The sequence below is a fragment of the Abramis brama genome (genome assembly GCF_963993115.1).
Source record: "Abramis brama genome assembly, chromosome: 6".
Taxonomy (NCBI): Eukaryota; Metazoa; Chordata; class Actinopteri; order Cypriniformes; family Leuciscidae; genus Abramis; species Abramis brama.
Window position 1 is genome coordinate 23,902,515 of NC_139968.1, and position 24,940 is coordinate 23,927,454.

Sequence of the window (24,940 nt, forward strand, 5' to 3'; positions counted from 1 at the left end):
GAGCTCTTTCTTTAGCTCTGTTTTACACTTAAAAAGCAAAGTCATTCTACCAACTGTGTTAAAATTTCAGCATCAAAAGCCCCAAAATGTGTGAGAAGTAATTTACACTCGTGTCACAAAGGAACTGATGAGTAGGCATTGGGAGAGAGTGAAAGAAAGTGGGAATCACTTTGTCTTGAGGGCTTTGTTAAAGTTTTCTTCATAGGCTCCAAAATTAACACTCAACAAATACCAAATCCAAGTAATCGTGAACTTGACCGACAAGCTAACAACCGTAGACTGTTGTTTTTCCCCACAGCAAATTACCCGGTTGTTTTTTTTGGCAGGGGTTTCTGCGATCGAGGTGGTGGTTCAACATGGTCTAGCCACTCCAGAGGGCCTTGCTGTTGATTGGGTAGCGGGAAATCTCTACTGGATCGACAGTAACTTGGACCAGATTGAGGTGTCCAAGCTGAACGGCGAATTACGGACCACCCTGATCGCCGGGGGAATGGAACACCCTCGGGCGATCGCTGTTGACCCCGGCCAAGGGTGCGTTCCCCAATATGGCCTCAACTTTGAGCGGAAACAATAGCAAGCGGCACCAGTTTTCCAATTACTTCATAGGTTTAATGAAGAACTTCAGTGATTGATAGCTCCTTGCGGTGGTTTGTGAAATGTAATGAACCAGTCTAATCACCCATAAAAGAGCTTTTTAAATGATTTCCAGAAGGGATATTACCATGAAATTGGGCCATTACACATTCTTACCTGTCTTGTAATTGAACTAATGCTGATGCTTTTAATGAGGATGTGGTTTGCAAGTAGCCCTCGTTTGAAAGTCGTTTAAACACTTGAGTTTTGTCGTCAACAGTGCCCTGTTCTGGACCGATTGGGATGCCACGTTTCCTCGCATCGAAGGCGCTTCCATGAGCGGGAAACGGCGACATGTGGTTTTCAAGGACATGGATACCGGCGCCTGGCCCAATGGACTCACCTTGGATCACATGGAGAGCAGGATAGTATGGACGGACGCACGGTAAGAAAGGATACACACACTCTTCTGTTGGGTTATTTTGTATGGTTTTCCCAAGACAAGACCGTATAGGGAATGTTTTGGCTGTGACGTACAGGGTGGATTTGGGAGGTAATTGGGAACAAACTTGGATTCAGTCGTTGGTAACAAAGTGCCAGGTTTTTGTTGAATGATTAATGTGTTTTTTTTACCCGTTTAAAATCGAGATCCACCTCAGCTGGCGAAAAAATTACAGGTTGACAGAAAAATGCTATTACTATAGATTATAATTTTGCCCATCAAGTATTTTTTTTTGAATCTTACAAAGCAGAAGCATGGCAATTTTGCTGTCTTGACACATTCATAAACTCTCATCTTACATTTCTCTCAGCGCTTGTTCAATTCCTTGTGTGCCCGGTGGCTCCAAATGCAGCGCAAATTAATATTCAGATAATGAGATTCTTGGATTTAATGAAGAATCTGATCAATTCTCTGCTTTCGATTGCCTCATTTTTTGTCTCTGTTACATTCAGATCACACATTCCTTTTTTTCTCACAGTCTGTCAACAGCGTTTCTTTCTTTTTCTCTCAGCCGTCTCTTTCGACAAGGCTTCAGTAGACTCTTACAGACTGTTGTGACTGTTTTAGACTTTATACTTCTGTTATTTGCAGTAAACTCCTTGTTGTAAACATGTAGAATATATCCTATGTTTTGTTGTTTTATTTAATACAAAAATAAATGTTTTTTTAATCCTTCCGTATTTCACATTTTAGGTCAACAAAAGTTTGTGGTGTCCACAACCCATTTTACTTTTGTAACCTAATGTAACTAATTTCAAATAGGTTTCAAAGTGAATACAATTATTTCGATTTTTGAATCGCGTTAATTGAATTGACATAATAGAGTTAAAAAAAATGTATTTCAATTAATTTGATTTAGTTTTAAATCAATTTCAGGTTGATTTGGTTTGATTTTATTTGAAGAGGTTTAATTCAATTGAATCGACATACTGAAATTTAGAGTGAAACAAGGTTTAGTTTGATTCAGATTTAGATTTGGTTCAGAATTTAGATTTAATTTGATTGAGTTCATTTCAGGTTGATTTGACTTTCAGGTAAATAAAATTATGTCATTCAGAGTTGAAAGTTGGATTTGATTTAATTCAGTTCAAGTTGATTTGATTCTAATTGACGTGATTAAGAATTAAACAAGATTTATAACTTTTTTTTATTCGGTTTAGGTTGAATCAATTTGAATTAAAATGAAATCAAATTAGTTCAGTTCAATTAACTGATGTAATTTAGAGTTGAACAAGATTTTTTAAGTTCAGTTCGTTTCAGGTTGATTTGGCTATACTCTGAATTGCTGTAATTCAGAATTAAACTAGATTTATGAAGTTTGATTTGATTCAGTTAAGTTCAAGTTGATTTGTTTTTACTTGTATTGACTTGACATGACTCGAATCAAATCAACCTGAATTGAATCGAATCAAATGTAATGAATATCATTTACCTCTGTACTCGACTCAATTTAATTTATTGAATTAATGCAATTCAAAGTGATGTAATTCAAAGATTTACAATCTTCGAGTGTGGAAGCGTGTGTTAAGAAAGTAAATAGGGCCTGTTTTGATTTCATGTTAACTTTAAAATACTATGATGATGATGATGATTACTATGATTATTTGTCTCTCCTCAGATCTGACGCGATATACTCCGCTCTATATGACGGCACAGGGGTGATTGAAATTCTTCGAGGACACGAGCTCCTCTCTCACCCCTTCGCCGTGTCTCTCTTTGGAGGGGACGTCTATTGGACCGACTGGAGGACCAACACATTGACCAAAGCCAACAAATGGACCGGAGCCAATGTGACCGTGATCCAAAAAACCAGCGCCCAACCCTTTGACCTGGAGATATACCATCCCAGCAGGCAGCCACAAAGTAAGAAACCATCTTCTGTCTTTCAAAACGGTCTAGAGGGACTTTGAACAGATGATGATTTGAAGGATCCAAAGAACATAATGAGAGAAATCTCTAGATTGAGCAAAGTTGTCATGTTGGATTAACAGCGTTCAAAGACCCAGTTTTGGCACATTCCCATTTCGCAATAGAATATTTTAGGGACTAATTGGCTGCAAAGCTGTCTCGTCAAGAACTCCCTTGATTCCCATCAAGAATCCCCATCTTTTCTGAAATAGGAAACAGACAGTCAAACACTACAAGGTCACATTTCTGTTCTGACTTTCCTTCTAAACACTAAATGCGCTTTTCAAAGATTTTATTTTGTTGTTTATTTTATTTCATTTAGTTCTCTATTCCTTTAAGATGCTGCAAAAACATAAAAAAAAAACAAAAAAAAACTTTTTCTACTGTAAGGTTTATAGTAGAAAGATACTATTTGTTTGTTTATTAATTAAAAAAACACTTTCTGTTATGACTTTCTAAATGCACTTTAGAACTATTAGAACAACAACAAAAAAGTAGAAATATAACTTGGAGAAATATCTGTCTATTGTTGTTGTTGTTTTGTTTAATTTAATTTAATTTAGTTTTTTTATTTTATTTTGTTTCGTATTTATTTATTTATTTTAAAAAATATAAAATGGATTATATTTTTCTATTCCAATAAAATGCTGCAAAAATTATCTCTTTTCAAAAAAATCTTTTCAAAAATTTAATTTATTTCAAAATATGTGTATTGGTGCTTTGTTTTTGTTTTGTTTGGTTTCTTTTCCATTTTTTTATTTTTGTTTCTTATTTCTTTTGTTGTTTTTTTGTTTCTCTGTTCCTATTAGATGCTGCAATAACACGGAATGATTGTATTTGTTTATTTATTTGTTTGTTTACATTTTACTGTGACTGCATATCCAAGCAATAATTCAACACCATGATGCTAAAGCAGTCACTAATGTGTTCTGATGGTTGCTATAAGAGTTGCTTGGGTGTTTTAACTGATTTGTAGTGCGTACTGGGTGGTTGCTTACTGGCCCACCCCTAATGACCTCTGGGTAATTTCTTGTAGCGTGCATCAGTTCAGTCAACTCTGAAAATGTGCTTGAAATCTGTCCCTCCTTCTGTAACCTACTTTTAATTGGCCTAATATAATTTGTTCACCGTTTGGGCAATAAAGTACAAAAGAAGTGCCAAAAAACACCCCATAAATAAAACACAATTGAATCAGCCCGTGATGGCTGTCCAGCATCTTTCCCCTTGGGTGTACATCTGCCAGATGTTGAAGAATCAGCCTTCTGTCAACACATCGAGCTTGGCATCATCCACCAAAGCAAAATTACACCCTTAATGGCGCTAAGAGGCTCTTTGTTAACTCATGACTCCAGATAAACACTCATAATAGGCTGGCGGAAATGTTCACACAGCGTTCCAGATTGTGATTGGCAGCCATAAACCTAGAGTTTGGATGGAGGGATACGCCGCACAGATGTGTAAAGGTTTTTCGTATGATCGTGGGTTTGTTTTTTATGTTCTGATCAAACTTGGAGTCGATTTGAAGTAGTGAAAGAGCCTTCGACTGCATAGAATCCTTGAAAATGATGATGAAAGTGAATGTTCCTGAGTGAATCATTTTTAGAACAATATATTTAGACTTGTCATCTCTAGCTTTGAGCCAGGTTGTTTTGAAATGTACCTCTCATAGGCTAGTTTAGAAATGTGTGTTTTTAAGCCAAAAGTGTGTTCCTGAGCTTTTTAGACTGAAACATGTTTAATAGTTTTTCTCACTTCACTTTCTTTGTTTCTGCTCATCGCTGTTTGTCCTGTGGCTTAACACCTTTTGAGTTTGTTCATAGTGCTGTTTTTTTGTTGATTTTTTTTTGTTGTTGTTGTTGCTCTTGTTGCTTTTGTTTAATTTGTTGTTGTTTTAAAGCTTGTCTCATCTGTATTTATTTAGTTAAAATGTTTTTGACATTTGAATCACTGAAAGGTATTATTATTATTATTATTATTATTATTCAACCCTCTACACACACCTTGGCAATAGAATCGCCATTGGCTAGTACATTTTTTAGTTTATATATATATATATATATATATATATATACACATACATATATATACACACACATATATATATATATATATGATTCCATATGATTCTTTGTAAAATATCACAGCTTTTTAAATATCTGATCTTACACTCTTAACATCAGTCAATCAAGTATTATATTATGATATTATGATAATCAAGCACTATTTAATGATAGAACTTTAGAAATTAGAACTTGTATGAATGCACATTTGTCATTTGAACTGAACTTAGGACTAGTGTTGTCAAAAGTACCAACTTTGGTACCAAGTCGGTGCTGACATTTTTAAAATGTGACGATTTTGTTTGTTTGTTTGTCCTGTGGCTTAACACTTGATTTACTTTTTTTTCTTCTTTTTTTGTTTTGTTATTTGGATTATAGAGATAATTTTTGCTTTTATTTTTGTTCTTGTTGCTTTTGTTTAATCTGTGGTGTTGTTGTTTTTTAGGCATGTCTTATCGTTATTTGTTTTGTTCAAATGTTTTTGACCTTTGAAGCACTTTGAACTGCCTTTCATGTCTGAAAGGTGCTAATAAATAGGGCTCGCTTTGGAAGAAGCCTGATTCCCTCAGCCATCACATACCTTAACAACAGACATCGCTGTTTTTTTTTGTATTATGTCTTTTTGTATTATATTGGTTATGTTGTGTGTGTTAAACAAGTGCAGTGCTGTGGAAAATAATTTCCCCCTGGGGACAATAAAGTTAAAAGTTAATAAAAAGTTAATAAATAAAATATATTATTATTATGCAGGTTCACAAACATTATGTAATTTTATTTTATATTTAATTTTTTAAATATCATTCTTACATTTTTCCCAACTAATTATGCAAGTTAATAGTCAGTTCGACGAAATAATGAATTAATATATTTAATAAAATTAATAATATTTAGACTGAACCATTTCTACATTTACATTTAGTCATTTAGCTAAATTAAGCGAGTCATTGTGAAAAGGCAAAAACAACACAAGAAGTGCTCAAAATACAAAGTTCAGGCATTATTCAGAGTAGCATAAGCCCAATAAGCGAGGATTTAAAGGAAAAAAATGTTTTTTTTGTTTGTTTTTTTTAATGATTTTTTTTCTTTTTTTTTCTAATAGTTTTTCTTCCTTTTTTGTTTTGTTTCTGCTCTCTGTTTTAGCACTGTGGCTTAGCACCTGCTTTAGGCCCTGCTCTGTTTTGGGATTTTGTTTATAGTGCAGAATGTCTGTTCTATGTCCATTTTCATTACCCGTCTGCGTTTGAAAAGGTTGGCCCGCATCTCTATCGGTTTTCATGTGTCAGAATAGCTTAGAGAGAGTGGCATTGAGATTACTGTATTCATTAGGCCTGAAGCAACTTTTTATGGACTTGTTTATGCACTTTGTTTTTAGTTACGTATGTGTTTTAAGGTCCCATTAGGAGTTGTGGAGTAACAACCTTGCTCTGAGCAAGAAGAAACCCTGGGATTGTTGGGTAGGGAATAAGGGGCCTAATTACTCAGCACAGCATCCACATATTACACTTGTTCAGCAGAGTGCATTTGGTTTTCAGGTCTATGTGGATAGATGCAAGCCGCATTGCATAATAACTAGCTAAAGAAATCCTAAAAGACTCACAGATCAATCATTAGCCAGCAGAATGAATATAACATATGCAGATGCATGTGTACTCTGATATTCTTTTATTAATTTTTCCCATCTCTTCTCCTATCTTTTCAGCTCCTAATCCATGTGATGGTAACAATGGAAGGGGTCAATGTTCTCACCTCTGTCTTATAAATTATAATGGTTCTGCGTCTTGCTCCTGTCCACATCTCATGAAACTGTCGGCCAACAACCGAACCTGCCAAGGTGAGCTATAGCGGTCTTCTGGACTGTAGATCTTCCTTTTACAAGACACGTTTGGCCCACACACCCAAACTCTGGAATTTGAAGATTTACCGGTCTTGCATGTCTTTTAACATGCCAAAGTCTAATGTACAGCACTGATTTTTGTTCTTCATCCCACTTTTTCACATGAATACATTGCATATATAAATGCATAGGTTTCTTCATCAAAATGTGCGATCCAATTGAATGGACTTGATATAAAGCAGAATGTCTGATATTGGAATAATTATAGCGTGTACCAGGAGACTTACGTGACCTACCTAAACTCATTACAGACTGAAATGGAGATCTCTCTTTAATGGCTGCCCCAGAGATCTCTCTTGAGGTCAAGAAAGGAGAATTTACAGTATGAGTCCTTTGAGCTTTATGTCTTTATAGCGCTGCCTTTGTAAGGACACTCAATTCCCCTTATTATATTTGTCCCCTTAACTGATTTAGGTCATATTTTCACTCCCGGAGATACTGGAGACAGAGAAACTAAATTCAATTGAGAATCAATTTGAATTGAATTATATATTTATGTACCTGAACAGTTGTGAAGAAATTTCTGTTATACGCTCGGAGATCTGAGATTCGAGGAGTGAACATAGACAACCCGTACCTCAACGTCATCATGGCCCTCACCGTACCCGATATTGATGATGTCACGACGATGGATTACGACGCCGTAGACGAGAGGATTTACTGGGCCGACGTGAAGACCCGAACTATAAAACGAGCTTTCGTTAATGGAACCAAACTGGAAACAATCCTGTCTGGAGGTACATCGCAGTCCATTTTGCAAGTTACATTTTCACACGGTTCAAACTGCTTTTAATTTTCCTACTTTGATTAATAAAGTCAAATGTGTCTTTACAAAAAAAAAAAACTTTTATTACATTATACCTTATTACCTTATTGTTGTCATATTGGTTGCAAGTATTTCCAATATATTCTGATTTCAATATTGACCAAAATAATCGTGAATATGATTTTTGCCATAATCGCGCACACTTGTGTGTGTTTGTTTATATACATATATATGTATATGCATATGTAAATGTATATATATATATATGTATATGCATATGTAAATATATATATATGTATATGTGTATATATATATATGTGTATATATATATATGTGTATATATATATATATATATATATATATACATACACACATTTACATATATATATATATATATATATATATATATACACACACATTTACATATGCATATACATACATACATACATATATATATATATATATATATATATATATATATATATATGTTTAATGTAAGAAATGTACATTATTTATTGATGATATTTTTATTTACAGACCTATCCAATGTCCGTGGCCTGGCTATTGATTGGCTGTCCAGAAACATGTACTGGATGAGCTCAGACAACGATGAGACCCACATTAATGTCGCCCATCTTGACGGATCTCTTAAAACCACCGTTGTTCACGGCATGGACAAGCCCAAGTGTCTCGTCCTGCATCCGTCTAAAGGGTAACAAAAACCATGCTAACAATGAACCATATGAGTAATGGAGAAGTTATGGGCCGGTGTGTTGCTAGAGATCGCTATCCTATTTTTATTAAAAAATAATTGCATACTTCTGTCGAAATGTCACCTTTCGTTACCTTTAAAATTGCATGTAAGATACATCAGTTAGAAAGCTAATTACTGAACAGGTCTCTGTTTATATTCAGTGTGCACAATTAACTTAAGTTATTAGTCATTTTCTTTGAGTTGATTAAGACTGACAAATTGTTATAGCCATAAACTCTTTAACGATGCCAAACTGGTTGTCAGCCAATCAGAAATGCAAATTTATCTTACCCTTGTTGGACTAGCCAGTGACACCTCTTTAATTAGCATACATTATGATTCCAGACATGCAGCCTAATTAAAAATGGAGCCAGTTCCTCACAATTGTTTGCATGAGATTTAATATAGCGCAATTCTCTAATCCAGTTATGGATTTTAAGCATGGAACAGTGAGCATGTTGTTTTATTTTGTTCCTCGATATCTCTCGTGATCCGCGCCCCTTGTGTCACATTTTTTTTTCCGCCAGCTGTCTGCTCGTTTTAGCTTCTGACCCTGTCGACATTTCTGAAAGTCATCTGTCAGGTAGGTTCATGCGCGCTATCAAGATGTATGAAGGAGATAGAGACAGCTTTATTTGATTGTTTTGTGCTCTGTGGTGATTGTGAAGATAAAGTTCTTTTCTACCTCACCGACCTTCACACGGGTCGCGTTCCTTAAAGCGAAGGAGTCCCATCCTTCATCTTGAAGACTCATAGACTCATCCATCTCTCTGAATGTATCTTGTTTTGTTGTGGTCTACAGGAAGATGTTCTGGATGGATGGGGGCACAATAAACATGGCCAACATGGATGGCAGTAACATCAAGATTTTGCACCAGAACCAGAAAGAGCCTGTTGGTAAATTCAATTTCCAAAACCTAAAGTAGTGAGCTGTCTACTTAGTATTTGAAAATAATTATGGCTCCAGCTGTTGATTGTTGCTGCTGCTGAAAGGCAAGTATGGACTTGCATAAACAGACATACACAAATCCTGTAGCAATATCTAGGCATGTGGAGCTGGGGGAGGTGGAGGGTGTCAGAGGAACTCTAAGAGTGCGCTGCACTATTAGCTTACAGCAATCAGTGAACAAGACTATTTAAATGTTGAGAAAGCAATCTCATTGGCTGCATGATCAGCAGAGGCCAATCAGCTTGTGCCATGCAGTAATGATTTGATTGCTTGCAGATTGCTTATATAAGACTTTAATTATTGTAGTATCTGCACAGAGTTGCTACCCATGTAGAGCACTTTACTTTAATGTTAGTTTAGAAGGTAGCCTATATACACAGCAGAGTACAGTAAAAGCAAAGAACTTTTGTGGTGTATGGTAAAAAAAAAGGGTCTTGTTTTTCTCTTTCTTTTCTTTTTTTGCCTTGTTTTGTTTTGCTTTGCTTTGCTAAGTTTTTCATTTTAAAACAGCATAGAGAAAGGCTTTAACAACACCTTAGCTATTTTGTTTTGTTTTGTTTCGTCTTGTCTTTAATGTTTTGTTTTGTTTTGTTTTTGCTTTGTTTTAATTTGATTTGCTCTGCTTTGTTTTGATTTATCTTTCATTTGCAAACACAATAATAAACCAAGGCATTAGCAACAGTAGCTGGGGTTTTTTTTTTTTTTTGCTTTGATTTTTGTTTTGCTTTGTGCTTTTGCTTTGTTTTTTGTTTTTTTTTGTCTTTCATTTGCAAACACCATATAGAGTAAGGTGTTAGCAACACTAGCTGTTTTTATTTACTTTTCTTTGCTTTAACAACACCTTGGCTATTTTGCTTTGTTTTGTTTCGTCTTGTCTTTCATGCTTTGCTTTGCTTTGCTTTGCTTTGCTTTGCTTTGCTTTGCTTTGCTTTGCTTTGCTTTGCTTTGCTTTGCTTTGTTTTGCTTTGCTTTGCTTTACTTTACTTTGATTTGCTCTGCTTTGTTTTGATTTATTTTTTATTTGCGAACACAATAATAAACCAAGGCATTAGCAACAGTAGCTGTTTATTTTTTTTGCTTGGATTTTTGTTTTTGCTTTGTGCGTTTGCTTTGTTATGATTTGTTTTGTCTTTCATTTGCAAACACCATATAATGTAAGGCGTTAGCAACACTAGCTGTTTTTATTTACCTTTCTTTGCTTTGAATTTCTATCTGTGCTGTTTAAAAAAAAAAAAAAAGATTTAATAAAGCTATTGTTTCTGTTTCAAACAATCTATTTAACATTAACAAATGGCATGTGTACATGAACATACTGTAACTTCATGTGAGAATAAGGGCGCCATTTACTCATTCTCGTCTTCCTCTGGGCCGTGTCTGTTGAAATCATTATATCTATAGTAATTTGGTCTGAGAAGTAGCCCAGGGTATTATTGTTAGAGCTCTCTGCGATGTTCCCGGTTCTCCCCTCAACTCATAATTAAAACAAAAATATCCCTCACTCGAGGTACATGTGATTATGGCCTGAGCCAAATCTTAAGTAACAGCGGTTATCATTATGATGTGAAGGAGGGATTATTGAGAATGAAGGAAATAAAAGCAGAAAACAACCTTTTGAACTCTTTTTGTACACTATTAATGCTGTGCCTTAAATAAACATGCTTTGCTGTAGGGGAAATTGCAGATTTCAAATAACCAGACACATTTTGTAAGCAACTATGTGTTGATATTCATGAGATGAAACAGTTTTCAATTCTTTGTTATTTAAATCAGGAATGTTCAACAGAAACATCTTTTGGAAAAAATGATAATCTAGTTTTGGATCATTTTATTTAGTCTTGAGCGTTGTGTTAAAGGAATATTCACCAAAAAATGTTTCATACATACTGTTTCATATTTTAATAATTCTCTCTCTCAAGGCTTCATTTATTTGATAAAAAATACAGTAAAACAGTAATAGTGTGAAATATTAATGCAATTTAAAATATATTTTTTTAGCACATATATGTACAGTATAACCTATATTATTTAATATCATTGTTTTCATTGCTGAATGAACGATATCGTTGCATGTTTTCTTTGTGCTTTTTAGGGCTGTCGATTGACTACTCGGCCAACAAGCTGTACTGGATAAGTTCAGGAAACGGAACCATTAATAGGTGTAACCTGGATGGGAGTGGCCTGGATGTGATTGACAGCTTGAAAAAAGAGCTACAGAAAGCCATGGCATTAGCAGTGATGGGTGAGTGAAGGCTGTTTTCATCAGCATTCATTTAGTAAGGTTAATTATAACCAAGCAAATAATGGAGCTATTGAATTAGTACGTTGATAGACAGTATAAATGGTTTCTGAACAGCGGTGTTTGAGTGATAAGGAATACTTTTTATGCTGAATGTGGGCTCCAGGGTTTTTGTTAAAGCTTAATTGTGGAGCTGTTTTAGTACACTGCAATTACAAATCAATAGAGCGAGATTATTGTTTCTAAAGGGTTTGGATCGCAACTCTAATCATGTTCTGACATGGGTTTTTTTCTTTCATTGATGACTCACATCTTTTGATGTCACTCACAGCTGTGTTTGCTGATTGTAGCAGCTCTGCCAGTTTTGAGACTTGGCCAAAGACAGATATTAATTTGTTCTGTCATCTTATGTGTGCCTTCTGACTCACGGTTGGGTTTCAGTACGAATCATAAAGATTTATTATGACTTTTACATTTATTCATTTAGCAGGTGCGAATGAAAAAAAGTATTGACAATAAAGATTTGATGATCCTCATTTTTTTCTGTATAGAAGTGTCTGCTAAATGAGCAAATGTAAATGTAAAATGGTATTCAACTCATTTAACTTTGTAATGTGGCTTATTCCTACATGACTTTCCTGAACAGAAAATGCAGGCGCAAATAATGTAGAAGGGACTTGATTTGACCCTTATGGATTTGATTGGACTTATAAAAAGTGAAGATATGTTGGGAAGTGATATTTTTGTGATGCTTCTGGAATACTTGATTGGTCAATCTGTGGGCAAATGTATTTGAGAAAATATATTTATATACTAGTTTCAAGATTCTCTTTTCATTTTGCTGACTACAAAGCTAGATGTTTTTTTTCTTCGCTTTTGTTTTGTTTTTTTTCTTTGTTTTACTTTTGTTTTTTGTTTTGTTTTTTGCTTTGATTTACTTTTTGTTTTGCTTTGCCTTTTCTTTGTTTATTTTTTTGTTTTGATTTGCTTTTTTATTTTTATTTTTTATTTTTTTTCGCTTTGCTTTGCTTTTTGTTTTCTTTTGCTTTATTATTTTATCTCCAATTTGCAATGCAACCTCTTTCTCATAATAACTGAATTTAAACTTCTATTTGCATTAATTTGCATTCTATTACATTAAATCTGTTACATTAATGTTAACTTATGGAACTATACTGTAAGGTTTTACCGGTTTATTTTACCATAAATGAGGGCAAAAAGGCTAGCACAAAAGATCACTTTTTGGGACTTTTAAAAAAAATATAATTTCAGAAAATATGATCTAAACTTTTTTCTCTCTGTAAAGTGCACTGCTGGATTGTGCACAATAAGAGTTATTATGAAAGTAAATAGGGTCAGTTTTGACTTCATATTGTTTTTAAAGAAAAACAACAAACATCTAATAGTTACATTTATAAACAGAATTTCAATTTCATTTTCTTTCTCTAACATAAAGAAACTCAGTGAAGCACTTGCCCGTTTGCCCCTCTTGTTTTCATCATTTAATTTCTTCTGACCTGGTAACTCTGTTGAAAAGGGTTCTGGGAGCACGGTGCCCATTTTTCATCATTTGTGGATTGACGGTAATCTGTTTATGAGTGAAACAGCTGGTTCAAAACCAGAGGATCATCAGCTAAAGACATCAATTCTGCTGTTTGAAATATCTAACCTTCAGCTTTCAGGAGATAAAACGTCCTGACTTCCAAGGGAGAGAAGATCTGGAAGAATTTTAATTAGGCCTAACATATTATTATTGAGTCTTGTGGTGGTATCCTGATAGGTATTCGGGACTGTGCGGGAACAGAAATTCAGCTGTATTTTGGATAGAGACTGTATCATGGGGCTGTCAGTGGACAGGACTGTTTCACGTTATTTGGGAGCCAGTGTTACTTGACATTTCTTTGTAATTAATAGTGAAATTTACTAGCAATTTTTAGTGTAAATTTGTTTCTATACCATTCTTTTGGGTTGTGGTGTATACGTTTACCAAAAAAAAAAAAAAAAAAAAATCACAATGGCACATTAATGAAAAATTCAGTTGATTACATAACTTGAAATATGACTCATCCATTTAGAATTGAGAGCTTTTAGATATATAAATTTAATTCTCACAATTAATTAATGTTTTTTTTCTTATTTATTATTCATTTTATATATTTAAAAAATAGTTTTACTTTTACAAAAAAGGTGCATTAATAAATTTGATTTTTTTTTTTTAACAATGGCTTGAAATGTAACTCATCCAATCAGATTTTAGAATATTTAAATATACAATATGTATATATTATACATTTGTGTATGCAAGTATTTTTTATGAGTACAGTTTATGATTCATTGCAATATCCAGCCATAGGCATCACTCCATTGTGTAATATATTAATAATTTGTATTACATTTCCTGAAACAACTATATTGTGAAATGTAATTTTAAAGCCATAGAAATTATAACTGATTTAATTTAGCTTATTCCGCCCACGCCTATTTCTCAGTAGAGGCTGTGTAATATTTTGCACAATGAACCTGAGGTAAAAGGTCTTTAATCTTGATGATTGTGTAACAGATAAATCATCTACCCAGCCAAGTCCACCGCCAACTTTAATAAAATGCAATTGGAATCCCAAACATGCCGAATGGGAAGGTATTATTCGATTAAACCCTGAGGAGCAACCTGTTCTCGCTTCTACTATATCATCTTCTCAAAGCCTCTCACAATCAGATACGTTGACGTTGGCAGCTTCTAATATAATCAGACTGAACACTATACCAGCAAACAGCAGCTACGAGCTGGTAATGGAGTGATGGTTAAGAAGTGTTTTCTCTGGTTAGCCACACCACACTCTGTTTATTCCCCTAATTTATGTGGAGCCGTACTATATAACACCCTTGTTATGTAGAGTCTTATTTAGAAGGCACATACAAGTTATTGAATCAAACAAGAAGGAAACTTATATTGAAATTTATAGTGAAATCATACAGCAGAGAAATTCGTGAGGAACACAGATTGACTGTCATTTCAAGACTCATTGTTTTTTTTCTCACTTTATTTCCAACTTTCTTTTTCCTTTCTTTTCTGTCAGATGAAACAATTCAACCTCGTCCAACACATTCTGGGTTCTCGTCTCATGGCCATTTGATCATTACACTCGTTTGTTTAATATTAATGTCTAATTAACCCCGTTTTACCAGCTGTCCCGGGAGTGAGGAAACAAGTAAAGAGATAATGAATTATTAATGACTTCGCTTCCATTTTCATTTTCTTTGTCATTGTTGTCTTTACATGACATAGTCTGTTCGTTCTTCCATTTGAAGAACTTTTGGACCTTATTTGGGAAATGTTTAATGTGTTGAATGAAAATGAGGGATACAAGTAACTTAACTTTTATGTACGCTGAAAGTCAACAAATATTCAGTGGATTGTAAGACAGGACTTTATATAATTTTTGTGAATTAAAAGCATTAAAAGTTCACACAACACAAATATCTATGAAATTCAATTGTCTTCTGTGGAAAAAGAAAGTGCACTCTTATATTTAATGTTTTTTATCTAACTTGTTCATTTAGTTCAGATGAGGCTATGAGGGATAGAAGTACAGTTTGTTCAATAACTTTTATGCACGATGAAATTCGACAAAGTCTCAGTGGAAGACTTCAGCCTTCATTAAACTTGATTTGATGTAATTTTAATGCTATACAAATCACAATATAGCAATATTTCTGGAAATGTAATGAAAAAAAGGGTATCAAATAAGCCCATGCCAGTGCAGTGCTGTGAAAAAGTAATTGCACCACATTAAAAGGTCGTTTTTAACTTGCATGGATTTATTGACACTAGAACTTAATTTGAACCATTTAAACAATGACTTTTGGAATCTTTCATTCAACATATCTAGAGAAATGTAATGGTCTTATCTGGAAAAAGTAGAGTAAGTGCATTTAAACAGCTTATCTTTACATTTAGTTTAGTTGTTTTAGGTCTAGGCATAATGGTACCATATTCTTGACCAAACGCTTTACAGAGCTTTATGGTCTGTTAATTTGCACTTGATTCTAATTTTAGGTGATATTTACTTAGGGGTGCACTTACTTTTGCACACACAAGAAACTGACATTTCTGCTTACTTAAGCTGTGCAAATCTTTACAAAATGTACATTTGAAATGTAATCTGTGCAACTGTGTATGCCCTAATATGTTACAAATAAAACAAAAATGGTGTATGTAAATCTTTACCAGTTGACTCATTCCCAGCCCCATTTCACTTGCATCAAATTAAATATGTACTCTAACTGTTTCTCCGTCATGGAACATCTAAACAATCCTCCGCTGTGCCCTACGTGAAGTATACACTAAGACTGTTCTCCGTAATTCATTTTCCCTGGGTTTTGTGCCTGCCAACGGCTGATAGCTTTAACTCAGGCCGAGCTCTAAGAATAGTCCTGCTTGCTTTTGGCATCTGTATGTAATCCATTAAGGGCTACCAGGGGACTAAGATGCCGCTGCTCGCACCTATGGGATTCGTAAGTGCTGAGAGGGTGGGTAAAACAGAGGTACAGTGGTGTGGTTTGGCACCAAGGGACGTCTCCTCCTTCAATCTAAGACACGACTCGCAAGTAATACGAGCATAGGAATGTGTAGCTCGTCGTGAGCGGTCCGGGTCACCGGGGAAAGGGATGTTGGGAGACTGTGGCACACTTGCAGTCCTTTTTTATGATGTGTAATCAAAGCCGAGTCCTCAATGTTTTTCTCGGTTTTGTAACATTTCTTAAAGGCTGAGTTGACACGCCATAGGGCTTAGTGGATTTGCAGTGTGCTGTCCGCAGCAAAGAAATACAGCATGGATAAAAACACATTTCAATTTCATCCCAGTTCAGTTTCAGAGAGGATAAGTATGTGTATTTATATAATAAATGCCAAGAGGTACTATATTCCATGCAGCCATAACCAACTATTGAAACAGCATTTTCTAATTCTTCTATAATTAAAATGCAAGTTTTTATGACCCCTTATTAACTAACAGGTCAAAAATATGTATTATTATTTATTAAATATGTATTTGAATACATTTATTTGAATTATTATTTATAAGTATTTAAATAATAAATACTACTAATATTAATTTAATAATAATAATTTATTATAAAAAGTAATACTATATTACTATATAATTGCATTAATTCTATTTTATTTTGTTAAAATAAAGTAAAAATGTTCATTCAGAAATACTTTAGTTTTGTTTGTTTCCTTTCGTCTTCCACTGGTTTGACAGACAGATAGTCCCGCCGCAAATTCATGCTATTGGTTTAACCAATGTCATGTTAATCTTAAATATTTTAATTGGATTAGGGGAGGCAAAAGAAATACAGAAATATTTGTGAAAAACAAAATGGTGACATACTGTAAATTTTAGCCTGAAATCTTGATGTTGGAAAAAAAGTGAATGTGTTACTTGTTAACTAGATATTTTTCCAACTGTTCCAAAACATATTTTTCTCTCTAGGTGGGAAGTTATGGTGGGCGGACGATGTTCTCGCTCAGCTTGGGACCGTTAACAAGAGGGACGGAAAAAACCTGACGGTTCTTCGGAATAAGACCACAGGCGTGGTCCACATCAAAGTGTATGACAAAGACAGTCAGAAAGGTAAAAAGAAACAAATCTCCAAATTCAACAACTTCACAAGAGTCACTAATCAAAGAACTGTGTATATAGTAAAATTACTCGTATCGTGATATAAGATTTTGGTCATATTGGACCATTAGAAAAGAAAATGATCCTTGTCATTTCTACCAGGTGAGGTTGCACATTACTTGGACAGCGGTTATGTTTCTACCCCCACACATTGTCAAATCCCTTCGCTCTTTATGAATTATGGTGAGGACCATTCATATCACTGACAGGTCTATTAGCGGAGGAGTGCTTGATCCTCTCAATACTCTATTAGGATAAAAAAAAAACTGGCAATTAGAGGCTCTTTAAGGTAAATCTTTTTGCTTCCTTCTCAAATCTCCTCATACCAATTAGCTCCCTCATTTATCTCTCTGACACGAACCTCATGGGAGCGAAGGCCCATCTCATTACGCCACTTCAAATAAGCTAACTGGGGTGTTTCTGACAAGGTGTCCGAGGAACAAAGTCAAAGCGCCACCGTTTTTTTCTCTTTTTGTGTTTGTGATGTTACTGAAATTGGTTTAAGAAAGTACACAAGCTAGAGGGTTTTGACAGATTTGCATTAGATACACCTGTTCGCCTTCACGAATGATTAGTTAATTAGTAATTCTCTTCGTAGGTCGCAATCCTTGCGTACCGAACAACGGCGGGTGTTCCCAGCTGTGCCTGCCCACCTCTGAATCCACTCGGACGTGTTCTTGTACCACGGGCTACAACCTTCGTCCGGACCGGTCCACCTGTGAAGGTACGACCATTAGTTCTGACCTGAGCGTACGTATGTAATTAAAGGAACACGCCGACTTTTTGGGACTTTAGCTTATTCACCGTATCCCCCAGAGTTAGATAAGTCCATACATACCCTTCTCATCTCCATGCGTGCCGTAACTCTGTCTGACGCACCCACCGCTAGCCTAGCTTAGCACAAAGACTGGAGGTAAACGGCTCCAGCTAGCATACTGCTCCAAATAAGTGACAAAATAACGCCAACATTTTCCTATTTACATGTTGTGATTTAGTCACAGCGTGTACAAATAACAAGGTCACATGAGACACAACCATCTTCTAACCGTATACATACTGGGAACTATATTCTCAGAAGGCGAAGCACTGCTACTTGGGCGGAGTGATTTGCTCACAGCACCTGATAAAGCCCCGTGGTGAGGAGCAGAGAGTTCGCTCAGAGTTGGAGTAAATTACTTCGCAGAAGTAGCAGTGCTCCGCTTATGTCACTTATTGGGAGCAGTATGCTAGCTGGAGCCATTTACCTCCAGTCTTTGTGCTAAGCTAGGCTAGCGGTGGGTGCGTCAGACAGAGTTACGGCACGCACAGAGATGAGAAGGGTATGTATGGACTTATATAACTCTGTGGGATACGGTGAATAAGCTAAAGTCCTAAAAAGTCGGCCTGTTCCTTTAACCTTTGGATCTCAGAGGTATTCGTTATTTTTAAGAGCAGGGTTCATTTGATTTTTTTTTTTTTTTTGGTTGACTCTTTGGTAGGTCTTCAGTCTTTCTTGATGTACTCCGTTAATGAAGGGATAAGAGGACTGTCTCTTGATCCAAGCGATAACTCTGAAGTTTTGATGCCGTTAACTGGCACTCTGTTCACTGTGGGTCTGGACTATCATGCTGGTAAGTGCACTTTTATCTGTTTACTTTGATTCTAAAAGAAAAGGAAAAATATATTTAGATTATTATTAAATCACTAAGAAAAATATATTTTAATACTTTACTGACATATACAGTATTAGCATTGTTTTAGTATTATTTGTACGCTACTATAGTATTTATTTATATTTTGAATTAGTTTTAATTTAAATTTCAGTTTTAGTAATTTTAGTATTTCAATTAAAACATTTGTTTCAGTTATTCACCAATGCAATTATTAAATCCGAAAAGGAACATGTATTTTTATACTTTTTACAAATAGGTACAGTATCAGTGTTATTTAATTTTAATTTAATTCTTTTGTGATTTTGTTATGTGGTTTTGCTTTTTTTATTTAGTTTGTTTCTGTTTTAGCAATTTTAGTATTTCAATTTAAAATGTATTGTTTACATTAAAATCGTTTTGTTATTCATCTAATATTCATATTTTATTTGATGTCAGCTTTATTTCAATTACTTTATTTCAGTTTAATGGCATAAAGAGTACAGTCTTATAGAAATTAAGAGTAAGGGTCAAAAGTCACAAATTATGGCGGTTTTGTTATAACTTCACCGCTATAATGGTTAAAATTTTTTTTTTAAATTACTTTGTAAAAAGAAATGCACACAGATGTATGTATGTACTATATTGTTTTCCTCATTAAAATGTTTTTACCCTCAATGAACAGTGTAAAAATAATTAAAAATGATGAACATTCAAGTACTACTGACTGAAATGATCTATAATTGTTCTTGTAAAATTAGCTGTTAATGTTTTTTTTTTCCCATAAACCTTTGAATTGTACTTAGAAACCAAAGCAATTAGGCATTGCCATGCCATGTGTACAACAATATATCACCCCTTGACATGGGGATAACTTTCATTTGCAGGGAATCTGCCAGTAATTCGTACAGATTTATCTGGTGCAGTAATTGGACAGCTGTCTCCGCACTGAGACAGAAATGCCACTCTTTGCATCAGCGACAGACAGTTTACAGCTTGCCATTTGCATGATAGAGCAAATATTGGCATTGCATTGCATGTGTATATATTTTTCCATTATGAGATGAGGTGAAGGGTGGAGATATGCTGTTATGACAGATGGAAGATAATCGAAACAGATTAGCTGGACAGATGAGGCGATGTCTCATAACGATGTGAATGGGCATTCATTGGAGTTTTTGTCAAAAGGGATACAGTATAATGTAAATTTTTGAGTAGGCGAGGAGCTGGTGATGCACAAAGCTCCGGATAAAACCGTGCAGCCAAGTCAAAGGAATTTTCATAAAAATGTTTTGTAGAGGACAGACCATGGGAGCCAGGACAATCACGAGTACTTTGGGTTTTTTTTTTTTTTTTTTTTTTTTGCCTCTATTGTTTTGGAGAAGAGACGGGTTTGATTGAGATCAAAAAGGGCAAAGACATTTCAGCCAGTTGGAGCAGACCTATTCTTTTAGGTAAAGCTTGGCAGCTCTTCAAAAAAAAGAAGAAAATGGAGCCTTGTTTATTCCAAATTGGCCATCAACACAAGATTGTCCACAGTCCTAAGCCGCTGTGACGTAAAAGACAAAAACTAATCCATTTCATGCTTTTAAGATGCTTTTAATTGTTGCTTGCCAATTTCAATATTTAGAATACATCAAGGTTATTATAATGAACAACAACTAAAACCATAATTAAAAAAAAAAAAAAAAAAAAAAACAGAGAAAAAGTTAACTGAAATAAAATAACTTATTTGGTTTCGGGGAGTTGACAAAGCAACAAATTTAACTTGATGTAATAAAAGAACTAAAACTAAAGCTGAAATAAAATTAATTACAAATCTAGACATGTTTAAACAGTGACTACAAAAATGACAAAAGCAGACAAGACAATTACAAAATGACAATTACAATTTTACTAAAATGAAAATGAAAACAATACATATTACATATACAAATACAATATATATATATTAGTGAGATGACAGCAAAGGTTATCTAAATGTAAAAATAAGGGTAATTGGCATGTGAAATTAAGTATACAATATAGACCGATATTCTAATATGGAACCGATACATTGTGCATCCCTAAATAAATATGCACTTTGCCCCCATAATAAGGTAGTTATATCATTTAGGGTCTAACTAGTCTGTGTCAACTAGCCAAACATTTGGTTTTGGGGTTTTTAGGAAATGACACATTGTACTGGACAGACATGGGCTCCAACAGAATCTCTAGATCCAGTCGAGATCAGACTTGGAAAGAGGACATCGTCACAAACGGTCTTGGACGCGTTGAAGGACTTGCAGTGGACTGGATTGCAGGTGAGTCCGTTTCTATTCTTTTAGCATTTCTATGCTTTTCCAAGTAGCCTTGATGTTGTCGGGCTTATTGTTTCTCTGTTGGTTCAGGGTCTTTGTTGCTTTGCATCCAAAGGTAACATTTACTGGACGGACCATGGCTTAAATCTCATTGAGGTTGCTCGGTTGAACGGTATGTACCGTGCCGTGGTGATATCTGACGGACTTGATCAACCCAGAGCCATTGCGGTACACCCAATGAAAGGGTATGTATTGCACTGTGGTTTATTTTCCTCTACTGCTAAGCTTCAATTTCACCCAAGTGTGGCAACACGAATGACCTATGGTCGTCTAGAGAACAGTTAGCGTGTGCAATTAGCACTTCAAAGCTTGTTAACTGCAGATGTACGTCCTCCTTAAAGGCATTATAATTTCTATAGCATGTATTCTAATATGAGTTGCCCTCTCGTTTGTAATGAGTTATCTCATTAAATAAAGCTTTGTACTGTTGTAGGTTGGAGTATAAACATTAAGCTTCAACATATTTCCGATCCCTAATATCATGTGGCTTGGGTCCAATCTTACTCAGAAATTGGTCAGTGATATTTGGTAGAAATGTTTTGTAGAAATAATTAGACTCAGATTAGCCCGGAACAAATTTAAAGATTCCTGTTGGAGTTTTCAAACCAATATGACATTGGAAGTGACTTTACTTACAAATTCTTGGTCTTCTTGTGAAATATTCACTGGTGCATGTTATTCCAAAGAAAAAATGTACCTTACAATCTCTCATCAAAATAATTAGCTTCACCTGAAATAACGTTTCTTCATAGTCACCAAGGACTTAATTTTAAACTTCTACCCTTTAAAGTCTATCTTATGGAGACTTTTAATTATCCACTCAGTCCCTGATGGATACAATCTAGTCATGTCATCTAGTCAAACATTTTTTACCTTTAAGTGTACAAGAGTTTGTCACTGGGGCTGTACCCTTAAGGGGACACCTTTGTACCTTATTTACCCCTAAAACATTCATAGTAGTACCTTGGGGGTACATTTTACTACTCTGAGGTACAAATATGCAATTTTTTAGGATTAGATGAAAGTTGAAGCTGTGCTGTTGTAGCCAAAAGGTACAAATGTTTGCACTTTTTTTTCTGACTATATGGATTTCACTTAGAAATGGGCTGTGAATGATAGTGTGAATTTTAAAACCACTTTCTAATTAGGATTTCTGAACTTCTCAGAAGAACTTGAATACAACATTATGCTTGTTTTCATAGTAGCTGAAGATAAATCTTGGAATTCAAGCTGTGCAAAGGTCAAAATGTATTTTTCCCTAATGGTATTTTCCTTTGAATTCATGCAGGTTTCTGTTCTGGACAGAGTGGGGCCAGAGTCCTACCATCTCCAGGTCACGTCTCGATGGTTCGGAGCAATCCGTGCTTGTTAGCACCGGACTAGCAAAGCCTAACGGTGTCTCCATAGACTACCAGGTCTGCTTCCTCTGCTTGTCTAAAGTGCTTACGTTGCAGGCGGCTGCAGTCTATGTTGATTTCATGACTTAACTAGCAGCTTTAGGGCACTGAGAACATATAAACCATCATTCTTAATACAATACATGCATGAGGTTTGTCTTCCAACTGCATTGTAGGAAAATAAATTATACTGGTGCGACGCCCGCAACAACAAGATCGAAAGAATCAACCTTGAGCGGGGTGAGCAGAGGGAGATTGTGTTCTCATCGAGTGGGGTGGATATGTTTTCCATAGCAGTCTTTGGGGCTTACCTCTTCTGGTCTGACAGGTAATTTATTTTTCCATAAATGTTACAGTCTCTACGAATGGCCCAAGAAAGCAGATACCGTCCCACTTTCCCTACAAGGTCACAATGCTAGCGCAAGAAGACACATTTGATTATATCAGAATCTCCCGCAGTTCAATGTCATTCCAAGGATGGGTTACCTCACCTTCTGTTAGACCAGCTGTGTACTGTATTTTAATGAGTTCTTTGGTTTTAATTAGTCGAGGGCCATTGATTAGCGAGTGTCAAACTTTTGGTCTTGTGCCTCCATGACGGTAGAGCCTACGCCAACGGATCCATCCGCCGTGCTTCCAAGAAAGATGCTGTGGACGTGGTCACTATCAGGAGCGGCTTGGGCGTCAGTCTGAAAGATGTGAAGGTCTTTAACCAGGATCGGGAGAAAGGTTGAGGTTTCACTTAATGGCAGTTTTCCTGTTCTTTGAACACTGCACCAATGCACACAAGTACATTCATACACTTATCCCAGATAAAGCAGGGTTGTCCAATCTCACTCCTGGAAGGCCACCTAGCTCCAACACAATTTTCTAGCAACCCTGAAGGCCCTGATTTGCTGCTTCAGGGGAGTTTAATGAAGAAGCTAAACTCGATAGAAAAGTGGCCCTTCAGGAGCAGGATTGCAAATGAACACCTGTTGACTGACACGCATGTAAAATAGATCAATTAGACTTGCTTGAAATAGCAGTATATGTCTGAGAAAGTTTGAGTTTTCTGAGCATTACAATAAGGGAATAGTTCACCCTAACATGAAATCCTCACGCCGTACTAAACCTGTATTTTGTTTGCATGCTGAAGCAGTCTCGAAGCGATTGGTAGGTGATATCATTCGTTGAGGCACTTCGTAGGGAGCCTGATCTCTGATTTTTCGACTCACCCAGGTACGAACGCTTGCAGCAGAGCGAACGGAGGATGCCAGCAACTTTGTTTTTACTTGGGGAATAACCAGAAAACCTGTGCTTGTGCCCACGGAAATCTTGCTCAGGATGGACTCAGGTGCAACAGGTACGAGGGTTACCTGCTCTACTCCGAGAGGACCCTCTTGAGGAGTATTCATCTCTCGGACGAGAATAACCTCAACTCCCCCATCAGGGTGTATGAGAACCCGACTTATTTTAAGAACATTATAGCTCTGGCCTTTGATCATCGGCAGAAAACGCAAGGAACAAATCGGATTTTCTTCAGCGATGTTCATTATGGGAATATACAAGTTATCAATGACAACTGGACAGGACAACGCATCATTGCTGAGAGTAAGTAATTGTGTCTAATTACTTTTATTTTTACTCGCCTATGTCCTTATCAATTGCGCTTAGTTGTTGTATTGATACACTTTTCATGTATTCACACTGTGAAGATGTCATATCAAATGTTGTTTAGAAAACAAATTACTTTCGAATAGTGCTGATGAATGGTTTTCAGACATCCTTGACCCTTTAGTTTTTAGCACGTATTTGATGGTTATGTATTTTAAACATTTGAATGAATTGAATTTTGTTTGTATGAATAGAATACGGTTGTTTTTCAAAACTTTTGGACCTTTTTCCTGATCTCTTCTATTTAACATCCAGCTTGATGCTGTCCACAGTACTTTCATAACACATTTACATTATTTGCAATGCAGCTCATATTTGTAGTGGCATCGTGTCCGATTAACTGTGGTGAAATGTAAATAAATTATCTGTACAGGGTACAGCCAATTACTCTGATAAGGCAGCAGCCCCGGTAGCCGGCATTGGAATTCATACCTCATGTGATTTATCAGGCCCTAACCTTGTCAACATTAACACACGTCTCATTTAATCAGTATGCCATTAACCTGCAGAGCTGTCATTTCACAGCTGCCGTGCTGAACGATAGCTTGCCTGAGAGGAATTGTGATATTTGTC

The 24,940-nt window shown here is 35.6% G+C and overlaps 1 protein-coding gene across 1 annotated transcript in view; it reads left to right on the forward strand.

Annotated features, from left to right (window-relative positions):
- lrp1ba (low density lipoprotein receptor-related protein 1Ba) overlaps nt 1-24,940 on the forward strand; it is a 170,999-nt gene that overhangs the window by 47,907 nt on the left and 98,152 nt on the right. The window contains exons 21-37 of the mRNA XM_084116360.1: nt 327-531; nt 854-1,018; nt 2,694-2,938; nt 6,743-6,874; nt 7,447-7,674; nt 8,241-8,415; nt 9,260-9,354; nt 11,496-11,645; nt 17,138-17,278; nt 17,925-18,050; nt 18,805-18,936; nt 21,123-21,257; nt 21,370-21,499; nt 22,603-22,729; nt 22,888-23,039; nt 23,316-23,440; nt 23,933-24,304. Coding sequence (XP_083972486.1) covers nt 327-531; nt 854-1,018; nt 2,694-2,938; nt 6,743-6,874; nt 7,447-7,674; nt 8,241-8,415; nt 9,260-9,354; nt 11,496-11,645; nt 17,138-17,278; nt 17,925-18,050; nt 18,805-18,936; nt 21,123-21,257; nt 21,370-21,499; nt 22,603-22,729; nt 22,888-23,039; nt 23,316-23,440; nt 23,933-24,304 — 2,835 coding nt within the window. The remainder of the gene's footprint in view (nt 1-326; nt 532-853; nt 1,019-2,693; nt 2,939-6,742; nt 6,875-7,446; nt 7,675-8,240; nt 8,416-9,259; nt 9,355-11,495; nt 11,646-17,137; nt 17,279-17,924; nt 18,051-18,804; nt 18,937-21,122; nt 21,258-21,369; nt 21,500-22,602; nt 22,730-22,887; nt 23,040-23,315; nt 23,441-23,932; nt 24,305-24,940) is intronic.